At 36.9% G+C, this 12727-nt stretch overlaps 1 protein-coding gene across 1 annotated transcript; it reads right to left on the bottom strand.

Annotated features, from left to right (window-relative positions):
* Positions 1-5774: 5774 nt before the first annotated feature.
* On the bottom strand, positions 5775-11267 carry LOC123657256. The gene has a single exon (XM_045592830.1). The coding sequence runs from the start codon at positions 11265-11267 to the stop codon at positions 5775-5777; it is 5493 nt and encodes a 1830-aa protein (XP_045448786.1).
* Between the last annotated feature and the right edge of the window lie 1460 nt (positions 11268-12727).

Raw genomic sequence — 12727 nt, 5'->3', positions numbered from 1 at the left:
TAGATATTAATTATTTTATCGTGCAGGCATTTTTTAAATTCAAGGCAAAACTTTGGACGATTTGATTTCTAAAGTTTTTCAGATCTAATAACTAAAATATTAATTTAAGGATCTCTTTAGAGCGAAAATGTCCCCTTCTGTGGACTGTTCGGATAAGACGTCCTTCAGTTTGACAGTGATTTAAAAATATTTAAGGATCGATTAGTATCTTATTTGAATTAAAGAAACATTTGGAAACTAAGCAATAATTTAAATATGTGTTCTTTAAAAAATTTCGTTCCTAAATTACGAATAAAAACATATAAACACGTTGTTCTGATATTTATAGTCTTCTTCTGTAGACACGTAAAATAGACAATGTTTTAAAAATTTGGAACCCATCCGATATTTATTTTTTTATCGTATTGGCATTATTGTCTTCTCCAGTATTCATTTCTTCGTAACTCTGATAAACGATTTTGGTATCGATGAAGAATATTTATTTAAGGAGTTACACAGGATTTTGGTCATGTTTGGTGAGTCTTTCCTGTACTGCGTGTATGTTAGTAAGTAGACTCTTTAAAAATAAACTAGACCTAAGCTTCTATGCATATTAAGTAACTGATTGCAAAATCTAAATTGTTTTTATTCTAACTTCAATATGTAACACGCCATCTTTAATATATTTACAATTGTCTTTCCTGTAGACATATTTCCTGTAGATAAATTTTGCACATTTTAAGCGATGCTCCCTTAACTCCGCAACAAGTCTATGTTTTTTTTTAACTTGCTACATTATTAAGTAAGGAGTTTTCCGTTACAACTATTAATTGGCATTTTACTAAGCGAGGTCATGGAAAAGGTGCACCTGATGGTGTTGGTAGGTGTATCAAGCGCATTTGTGACAGTCGTGTTGCAAAGAGAAATGACGTATCGAATTTAGATGATTTGATGGCATGTTAAGCTTAAATTGTAGAGGTATAGAAACTTATAACATCGAAGAGTCGAAGTTTCTTAAAATCGATTAGGCAAAGCTTGATGTCATCAAGCTTTGTGCAGCAGAACTCAAATATTATCCGTGCTAGATAACTAAGCTGTTTAAACTGCACAGCCCATGAAGAATGTTCGCATTACGAACTAGGATAAATTCAAATACAGTTTAAAAGTTCCAAATTCCCTTACTAATTCTGTGTTATCTGAGCCTCATTTGGCCAATTTTCGCCTGTTTCTTCTCAAGCAGAACCTTCTAATCATCACGATAGTCCTGCTGGAGCTCACTCTATTCAGTATTCTGGTAGTCCAGGAACTAGTGAAGCTACTACTGAGTCAATAACTAAACTTAATAATAATACAAAACTTTAATTTACCAGGCCAAAGACCCCTAAATAGAGTACGTCGCTTCGTTTCAAAGACTTCCGATTCTTCCGTAGAAATAAAACCAAAGAAACGACGCCAGCCCATCATATCAGACGATTCTGACGATAAAAATATATATTTTTTCTTTAATTTTTACCGGAATTTGTCATTTGTGATGACATGACATGTGATGATTATTCATTATTTTCTAATATATACCAATTTTATAATATTATTTTCTTTACTATGGGCAATGACTTTATTTTGAACATTTGTTTTCAAGTGCATGATAACATTATTATTATGTAACGTTTGGCTTAATAATTCTGTAGAAATTTAGATTTTTCTGTATAATTTCGACAGGAAAGGTGTCCTCTTCTGTGGTTAACTTTTGATTATTTTTTAATATCTAAAATACACGTATTATCAAATGTTAACTATTTAGTGATGATAGCGAATATTGTTTTGAGTACATTTAATTAGACTTTTCAAATGAATCGTAATAATGTAAGTGCTTAAATAAGGTTTATGTTATCAACTGTAGACAAGTAAGTCTTTTCTGTGGACAGATAAAAATAAAACTGTGATTCTTAGCGAAAGTGTGTAAGACTGATCTGTATCCATATTATTAACAATGATCAAAGAGTAAAATGTAAATAAGGGCTGATTTTCAAAACGAAATTCGATGTTTTAATTTTAGGAAATTATGGATTGCGCAATTTGTGTTTGACCCAACTCGTGTTCTCACCGTTTGTGTGAAGATAGAATATATAATAAATTATATATCTTTTGTCTTTTGTTATATTATGTTTCACACCCTTAATGTAAACTGATTGCTAACATTTTTTTAGTTTGTATGACGAGTGTACATAACTTTCGTCCACGTAAATTATTCTTTTTGTAGCTCTGGGGGCAAGTTTCTGTTTTCCATGATGATTTTAAGATATTGCTCCCGTTTTGCTACTATACTTGGTTTCTCCATTAAAGCTGATCGGTATGTTTTACATTTCTTACACGAGAAACCCAGAGATTGCAATATTTTCAGTAGATGTTCACGGCTTCCATTAAAACCCAAATACTCTTTAACTGCAAGCAATTAAGTGTAGGCACCTAAAAAAAGTATTTAATATGTTTATTGTACTTCATCTGGTTAATTAATGAAAATGTTAGTAGTGCACACAAAATGATGCTTACCTGCTTTTTCACAATATAAAAGGAAAGGACTTTTTGTCTAATCGCACATAAATGGAAGTCATCAAGATCTTTCTTTGGGCGACCTTTTCGGTGTTTCCCAGGTGTAGAAAAAATACCATTATTATTTATCGTGCCGGGACTCCTTTTAAGTTTTATCGGCACGCACATTTTATCAACTTAGTTTTATTATATACCAGCGACTCGCCCCGGCTTCGCACGGGTGCAATGCTTTTACTAAATATATCTGTCTGTCTATCTGATTGTTCCGGCTAATCTCTGAAACGGCCGGACTGATTTTCGGAGGTCTTTGCCGAGACCTACTCCTACGTTTCGGGTATCAGGGCTCTCGGTGAGAACCCCACGTTGGACGGGATCCTACGGGTGCGCCGGATGGGGCAAGAAGCACTAATGCGGAGGTGGGGGGAGAACCTGGCGGAGCAGCCGTATGGCACACGCGTAACGGCTGCCTTACGCCCGGTCCTTGAGCGGTGGTTACGCCGTAAGCGCAAACCCGTCACCTTCCGTCTGATGCAAGTTCTCACCGGGCACGGCTGCTTTGCTGAATACTTGTGTCGGACGGCCCAGAGGGAGCCGACGACTGGATGTTACGATTGTGGCGCGGCGGTGGACTCGGCCCAGCACACCCTCGAGGTGGGCGGCGCTGCGTCGCGATTTGACGAGTCCTGGAAGGCGATGGTCTCTTTCTGCGAGACAGTAATGTCCCACTGACGAGGCCTCCCTCCGCAGGCGACGAACGGGGGTGCGTAGGAGACGCTACTTAATGCGCCTCCAGTAACGCTCCTGCTCCCGTGTCGGGCAGGAATGGAACCCTGTCTTGCTAGACACGTCGTCGTCGGCATTGTTCAGAGGTGAGCCGGTCAGTCCCCATGGAGGAGAAGTCTTGTATTTTCGCCGATGCACAGCCTGTCGTTGAGGGATCCTGTTGCCTGCAGACCCGGGACCCTCCAATTTAAGCGGCTGAAGGCTCCGGCAGGGGTTTGGTCGGTATTGCACCCCCAAGTGCTGAAGCCGACATACGGTCTAGGACTGCCTACCCGGGCGTCCTGGATATCACCCGTAAATGGGTTCCCTTGCGATATCAAAAAAGGCTTCTTTTATTCTAGAAATTTATATATTTTGTAACTGCAAACTGAAAAATAATTGTTTTTAAATTCCACGCAGATGAAGTCGCGGGCACAGCTAGTCTTGAATATCTAAGTAAAAGGTGTTAAAAGCTTAAGATACAAATTATAAGATATACAATAATTTTTATGATTAGGTTGGTTTTTGGGGTGATTTAAAACCCGACACATACTTGATGTAATTTTTTAAGCCGCTGTCACAGCGGAGTTCGGGGAGGTGGCTCTTACAAGGTGGGAAACTGTTTGAGGTAGGACTATAAATGTTGTACTCTTTTAGAGTATTTTATCTTCCGTGTAAATTTGTAATTACTGCAGAAATAAGATACATTCACACATTGTAAATAAATACTAGACGTGAGATTTGGCTCATCCCAAAGTCTGTGTACCACCTAGTCCCCTTCTCCTTGCTAGTATAATAATTAACTAAGTGTAAATAAATAATTTCATGGAATTATCTTTCACAATTTTTGCAAAACTGTTTCAGAATAGAAAATGAACGTATAAAAAGTGAAAAAACAATGTTAAAGTTAATGTGTATTGTTATTATAATGTTAAGATTTTATGCAATTCATTTATGTTCATTTATTTTTTCAGTTGAAATAAATCATATAAAGTACATGAACTAAACTAAATTAAAAAAGTACAAAAAGTGGAGGCAAACAATGAATTTATATATAGATTTTTACTGAGATAGGCCAATAAAAAGGAAATATCATGCTCAAAATCTGGAGCAACCAAACTGGGGAAGTAGAAAGTAGAGGCCTTACAGCAGATCACAGTTAATATTGCTTTTAAGCAGTGTTGTGTTCCTGTGGTGAGCAAGACGACTAGAGCTCCTGGGGGGAATTGGGAATAAGGTCAGCAACGCGCTTACAATGCTTCTGGTGTCGCGCTGTTTTATCTACATTATTGTTCTCATGATGCTTTCCAGACTTCTACCGCGACAAAAGGATATTGTCTGGATAATAAATTTCAGAAATCGAGTGTTCACACTCACCTAAGTTCATGATCCGGCATCTTCTCCAGTCCGTTCCGTTACCAATGACTCGAGATGTCTAGTCATGTCAATGAGATCTGCTTCGCATCCTGTAAGTTTAAAAATACCAATGACGCTGCTGTATGCAACGCCATTGGCACATGAGGTCAGACCTCTGACCACCGGGGTGGTCAGAGTCACCTCGTTTCTCTTTGGGTTTCTGTAAACAATAGATTCATGGTATAGTTCGAGATATGGCTGGCACCTTCATGCCACACGGTTATATTTAGTCCTAACAACCTTTGTCCCTTGTAGAGGGAATTCCTTGTGTCCATAGTGAAACCATCTCAAGCTAGTGATCCTTGTCCCTCTAAGGGAATTCATTAATCCTTGCCTCAATACAAGAGGTCCTTGTCCCTCAAAGGGAATTCATTAAACCTTGCCCCAATACAAGGGGTCCTTGTCCCTCAAAAGGAATTCATTAAACCTTGCCCCAATACAAGGGGTCCTTGTCCCTCAAAGGGAATTCATTAGGTCCTACATTCTCTGGTGCGTCAAGCACCACAACCTGCACCAACCGAGGTGCCATTCTCAGTGTGTCAAGGAAGACACCCTTCAGTATAGTTAGTCAAGGAAGACATTCTTCAGTATAGTTTGTCTAGGAAGACATCATTCATTATGTACCTGCATTTATTAACAACCAGAAGTCATATATGTCATATATCGAACTATAATCAAACGGTTAACATTTAGAGGATAGATTCTTATATACTTAGAAACTCAATCTTAAATACTTCGGTAGAAACCCAAATACTTAACGGCTTATATACTTAGATACTTAGGTACTTAGCTTTCAGTGAAGGTGACTCGTTGGACTTCTCTGGCTTTAGTTTAAATAACAATTTATTGTTATAAAGGTAAAACACTCTACTTTAAACACTATTTACTTTCATTTATAAATCCGCGTCCACCTTCGCCGATCATCCGCATGTGAAAAGAAAGAAATATGTCATACTCACAGACAGGTCGGTAAATTGGCGGGCTGTCAAAATATAGTGATGTTACATGTCATAGCTGGGTTGTCTATGGAATATCGCGAATCGACGCGACACTCCCGACGGCGAAAATTAAAGTAAGTTTACTAGGTTGCGTGTCCACTCTCGGATCTTTTCTATGGCTCTCGTGGCGGCGACACGCATCGGTCTCGGTCTCTCATTTGTCTCAAATTCACATTCTACTTCTTGTTGATCTTTCTTTTCTTGTGACTCTACACTGTCTTTATTACCTCGTTGTTCTATTAATTGGTTTCTTACATCGTCATTTTCTAAAGTTACACCATCAGTATTCTGAGGTATTTCCGTTTCCTCATCAAGTTCAAATTCACTTTGTGACGTTTCAGTTTCCTTTGATTTCTTTGTTATACCCGTTTTATTTTGTTCAATAACTTTGGTTTCTTCAATAGGAAATTCGCTCCCGAAGCCAACAGGACTACACTGTGATGTACGACCAGCAACATTCTCGACCGAGTCTAACGGTAGAGAATCGTTTTCTTCAATCTCCAACGGGTACAGTTGTGAGATTGATCTTGTATATTCTTTGTTGTCAGCTCTAACTTTAGCTATTCTACAATGTTTGTCCTTTCCTTCTACAAGAGATACTATTTTGCCCACTTTCCAATCTTCTCGATTCTTTGTGTTTCCTTTAATCTGCACTATTTGTCCCACTTTAGGCTCTAAACGTGATGTGATTCGTGATTCTTTGGTAGAATTGTTGTACCTTTCTCGAAGACTGGGTAGGTATCGGTTTAAGAATATTTCTTTGAACTCTTCTAAAATTTTTTGACCTCTCTTCCAACCGCTTACTAGATCAACCTTTGTTGTTGTGCCTTCCAAGCTAGTTTCTTTATAAGTCATTTCCGTGGTAATACATTTTCCCATTGTTAGGAAATCAGCTGGTTTCAAGATATGTATCATTTCTGAGTCGACACAAGTAAGCGGTCTAGTATTCAAAATAGCTTCGATCTCTTTAATTATGGTATTAATTTGACTATCGTTGAGTAGATGCTTCTGCAACGTCCTTTTCAAACAATGTTTTACGAGCGCTACTAATCTTTCATAGTAGCCGCCGAACCATGGTGCTAATTGAGGTATAAATCTCCATTTAATATTGTTTTCGATACAATATGTGTTTGTTAATATTTCTGAGATAAGCTTAAACTGTGTTGCATTGTCTGATGTGATCATTGTTGGGACTCCTCTTGTTGAAATGAATCTCCTTAAAGCAAGAAGTCCCTCTTCGGCTGATAGGTCCGTAACTATTTCTAAATGTACTGCTCTTACAGCCAAACAGGTAAATAAACATATCCATCTCTTCTCAGTACCATTTGTATTTTTGACGAAAATATGTCCAAGATAATCTATTCCAGTGAAGGTGAACGGTGAGCTATAATTCACTCTCTCTGGAGGAAGTGCAGGAGTCGGTGGAAGTTTGAACGGTCCACCTCCATGCTTAACGCAACTAGAGCAATGTCGAATTATTTTCATCACTTGTGCTTTACCCTGAGGAATCCAGTACAATTTTCGAATAATACTTAGTGTGTGGTTCGCTCCAACATGATAGTTGTCTTTATGTGTCTTTATAATTAAATCGTTTGTGAACTTACAGTTTTTTGGTATCAATATCGGGTATTTTGTGTCGTATGACCAATCTGTGTTTTCTAGCCGACCCTTGCATCTTAATATACCTTCTTTATCCTTAAATAATTTTAGATTCTTACTAAGATTTGTAACCTTTCCTTTTACTTCTTCCGGGTAACTTTCTGCTTGTAACTTTTTGATTTTTAACAATATACTTTGGTCTTCCTCTGGGTCTTTTGATTTGGTTTTATCTGTCTCTTCAGTCTTTTCATAGTCTTGTGGTTCTTTTACCTCTTCAGTATTTGCAACTTCAATTTCATCTGTCTCAGACAGACCCTCTCGGGCCAACAAGAGATGATTAGGTTGGCTGGGCCACGTCTTTGACGTTTGCGATATGAAGTCTGGACCTTTTAGCCAATACTCTACGTCAGATTTTGTTTTGTTAGGTCGAGTTGCCACGTCTGCAGGGTTTAATTCCGTTGGTACATATCTTAAGGTAAGATGTTTATTTTGTTTGATCTCTTCAATCCTTCTTGCAACGAACGGTGGGAGTAATTTATTAGAGTTATGCCAATCTATAACAATCTGGCTGTCGGTCCATAGAAAAAGTTTATTTATATTTATTTGTAATGTTCTTACAGTATATCTTAGGAGTCGACTTCCTATCAAAACTCCTAACAGTTCTAATCTCGGTATTTTTAAATTATCTTGATCCTTGATAGGCGCTACTCTCGATTTGCCTATTAGAAATGCTCTTCCATTTTTTGTAACTATATAAACGACCGCAGCATAGGCTTTGGTTGATGCGTCAGTAAAGCAGTGTAGTTCAAGATCTGTATTTGTTTTTTCTATACCAACAAACCTCTGTGACTCAATAGACATAATCAAGTTAAGTTGTCGTAGTGCTTCTGACCATGCGAGAGCTAAGTCTTCTGGAATTCTATCGTCCCATTTTAGTTTCCTTTTACAAAGTTCTTGAAAAATTAGTTTCGCAGATAAGACAAGAGGTGATACGAATCCACAAGGATCGTAGACTCGAGCAAGAGTGCTTAACACATCTCTTTTCGTTGGTGTATTTTCTTTGACAATAGTATTCTCTTTATATTTCAATTTTAGGGTATCGTTTTTCAAATTCCAATTCAATCCGAGTACTTTTGTTTCAGCCTTTCCCCTCATTGCTTTATGATATGGAACTTGCTTTATGAAACGCTCATTGTTCGACGTCCATTCCCTTATATTCATCGATAACTCTTCAAATGTCTTATTTATGTGGTTATACAGTTCCATAGCCTCTCGTTCTGTCTGTACTCCTGTAATTAAATTGTCCACATAGCATTTATCTGCAATCTCTTTAAGCAAAGCGCTATTCTTTTGAGATAAATGATATCGTATCGTAGCTGTAAGTAAGAATGGACTAGAAATGATCCCGAATGGAACTCTAGTAAATCTAAAATGAGAGATGTTAGTTTCCGTAACTTCTTTGTGAATGTCTTTGATCCACAGGAATCTTGTGACTTCCCGGTCTTCCTCTTGAAGTCCTACTTGTAAAAATGCTCGTTCTACATCGGCAGTGATTCCTATTTTATAGGTTCTAAATATCAATATTAACGCTGTTAGATCTTCTAATAAAGATGGTCCTTTGTAAAGACATTCATTGAGGCTTCTTTGGTCCTCGATTTTGGCTGAGGCATCATATACTAATCTGCCTCTCTTTCCTTCTTGTTTAACTATGTGATGGGGAAGGTAATGCATTGGTGGTGTCGTTTGTACGTATGGGTTTCCTGGTTTTTCAACCTCTTCTATCACACCTGCCTCTAGTTGTTCATTTAGTATTGTATTATATTCTTCAATTGTTTCTCTAGATATTCTTTTCAAAAGACCTTTTAATCGACCAAACGACAATCCATAATTGGTAGGTAGATCTGGTGGGTATTTTGTCCAAGGCCACTTGACTTGGTATCTCCCGTTCTCATATTTTACGGTTTTGTTGAAGTGATCAACAGCTTCTTCCTCCGTCGTGGTCTTTGGTGAGTCAGTTATACCGATTCCTTCTAAAGTCCAGAGAAGTTTCATATCCGTGTTCCTCAGTGGGAGATCAGGTTCGGTGAGGTATGGATATCCTGCTCCATGGCACTGACAGAAGGTAACAACCGATAAGTCATCTGTTGGTTCGAGATCAGTTTTTCCAGTTAATATCCATCCTAGTTGTGAATTGACCAGAAACAGATTTTCCCTTATTTGTTTCTTTTCGCTAGACATGAAGCTAAAATAATAGTCATTGCCTATTAGAATATCAACTCGGCCATCCAGTGAGCCATCATCGGCTAACATGATGTTTTCGCAGTGACTAATAGTCTCTTTAGGGTAAGGTACATCTCGTGTTATTGTGGGTACTACATTAGCATATAGTACTCTCTCCTTGTTTGTTCGAGTTGTCATATGGAATTTTACTAGTGGACTGTCATATTCTTGTGGCCGTTCGGCTCCAAATGTGAACACAGCAAGACGATGTTCTTCCTGTACAGGTAAATTAAGTAATGTAGCAATCCTCTGTGTCACGTAGGTTCTTTGACTACCAGAATCCATGAGTAGACGACATTTGACGTGTTCAAATGTATCCTTTTCTTTTCTTACATGTACAACAGCAGTTTGTAATATAGTAACCGGAACTTCTGATGTCAACATAGTATTAGTCTTTATGTATTTAGTATCCGTTGGATTAATTGGGAATTTCTTAGGACATAGAGCTTGATTGTGTTTTCCATGTGTTCCACAGTGAAAACACCTATTCCTTTTCTTACATGTTTTAGATTGATGTCCTTGTTTAAAACAAATGAAACAGCGATCATGCAGTTTAGCCTTTCGTTCCGCTATTGTCTTAACTATTCTACATTCACCATTAAAATGAGAGTTTCCGCAGAAAATACATGTCATTATATTCTTCTTACGATCTGGTTCTACGGATTTAGAATAATTCTGGTTTTCGTTCTTTCTCTTGGTTGGGAACTTATTATTGTTAGATCTATATTTATTTTCTTTCTCCTTTGGTCTTGGCCTACACCTTAAGCTTGAAGTGCTCGATTCGTGTAATGCTTCCACTGTGTAGTGAGGCATTTCCTTGGTATTTTCTAGAGTAATTCTACTGGCATCTTCCTTAGCCGACACAATAATTTCTAATTGCTTTCTTATTTCTTCAGTTGTGTCAGTCTTCAATGCCCTTTTCATTTCATAGATTATTTCTCGTGGAAATTTTTCTATAATTATAAATCGAAGATGGTTATGATTTGTGTTTTCTCCGAGGGAGTTTAGAACTCGTACATGGCGTTCCACTTCATTAAGTGTTCTGCGACAGTCTGCTGGAGTGTTATCTGCTGTTTTAATTTTATACAATGCCGCGTAGTGAGCATCGATTATCTGGCTTTCCTTTCCGTATCGTTCTCTAAGAATAGTTATAGCAATCGGGTAATTCTTGTTAGTCGTTTCTAGGCCTTCGATCGTTCTGAGAGCGTCACCTTTAAGAGAAGATTTCAGATATAGAAGTTTGTCGACGTCCGGTATGTCTCGACAATCAATATTCGAATGAAAGTGGTCCCAAAATTGTTGCCATCGTAGTATGTCACCACTAAATTCAGGTAGACTCAACTTGGGTAGCTTGCTTATTCGCACCCCATCTCCAACCCTTTCAGGTTTAGTCACAGTATTTTGTAATTTCAAAGTTAGCTCCGTGAGGATTTCTTCAGATTGTAGTTGAATAGTACTGAATTTGGAAATATCATCAGCTGATGGTTCAGTAACCAGACGAAAATAGCTATTTAGCTCAGTAGAAAATCTAGTGTGTAACGTTTCTAATTTTTTGCATGCAACTTCTGCATTTCCTCTATCTTGGTCAACCAGATCCTCGGTCAAAAATCCCACACATTGGGCAGTCACTCTTTCCATGAGAGTTATTATATCCTGGAGGCGTGACAGAAATACAGCCTCCATTTTGACTGCTGAAATTACAGTAATAATCTTTATTCTTATAATTGATAAAAATGAGATACTTTGTAGGCTTACCTACAATTTGTAAATTAGATAAAATTACTGCAAAATGAAATTGTAATTTTCAATTTATTTATTCAATTTCATTCATTGTATTGATTTGTTTGTCTCTAAGTAGTGATATAAGTATCTACACCTATTTACTATAATATGTACCAAGATCCCTGGCACATCGCACACTTTGAAAACTTATTTACAAATACAACCTTATTTTCAATATTTATATCCATGACAATAACTAAAAATGTATTATTTATTTTATTCATCTATTTAGTCTGAAAGATTTGATTACCTTTTAATTTTACTTTTTTTTTTTTGAAGTATCAAAGTTTAAATTATAATTTTATATTTTATTTTGCCAATTTTATCACCAAAATTCAGAGCTTATTTAGTTTTATTTGTTATGACTGATAGAAACACAAGCAGAGATTGATACTTAATATGCAGAACAATGATAACATAGTTTCATTAAATCTTTCACTGAAGTAACCATAATGTACATATAACCATGTACACTACGTTAAGTATTATAGGGCTACAGACCCTGGCTCTCTTATGATAAGTTATCCTAGGACATCTATTTCAACCTGAATAGTCACACATATCTACATGTGATTACCTAGTTTGATAACAATTTAGTTTCTTAAGTTCTACAATCTTTACTGCTTAGTGTAACTCAAATTTTGAAAAAGTTATGTTAATAAAAATAACCAGACTTAAGATTCTTATTGGATATCAAACAGCAAGTTAACTACATACCTACTTATTACTCATAAGTGACTTAAGTAAGTACCTAAGTAAATACCTAGGTACCTACTTTAATTTTTTCTAGAAAGTTAGTTGAAACAAATATTCGTAGATTCGATATTTTCTCTAACCACGAGACAAAACACAATGTTTCTTTTGTTTCGATCCAGGTAGGTAGCGAATTAAAAAGTTTTTAAATTGAAAATATTTCTCATTCTGCGTAAATTCAATGGCGTTGTTATGCCGCCATGTTCGTGTCGCCGGAATGGATTTCAAGATCGAACTCACTTTACTTCACATAAACGTGATGATTATAGAACTCCAACACCAGGTTGTAATGTAGTTTGTTACAAAAACCTTTACCGGTTTCTTTCATGACGCCGCGCCTACAATCGCACGGACTATTTCGCAGCACCTAGTTTATCTTGCAAAACTACGAAAACTTCTTTAAAACATTAAAACTTACCGTAATTGTTAATCACTTTCACTAAGCTGGTCTTTTATTTCGACCTCGCTAATTAAGTATAAGTATTTTACAAGTTTGCAAGTTAAAAGTAAAACTTTTTACAACAGAACAACGATTCAACGAATTTCAAAGTGAAAAGAATGTTGCCACAGTCAAAACTTATCTTACGCAATTTTTATCTAGAGTGTAC

The sequence above is a fragment of the Melitaea cinxia genome, chromosome 10 (assembly GCF_905220565.1).
Source record: "Melitaea cinxia chromosome 10, ilMelCinx1.1, whole genome shotgun sequence".
Classification (NCBI taxonomy): domain Eukaryota; kingdom Metazoa; phylum Arthropoda; class Insecta; order Lepidoptera; family Nymphalidae; genus Melitaea; species Melitaea cinxia.
The sequence above is the reverse complement of the archived record's forward strand: the minus strand, read 5'-3'. Positions and strand labels throughout refer to the sequence as shown.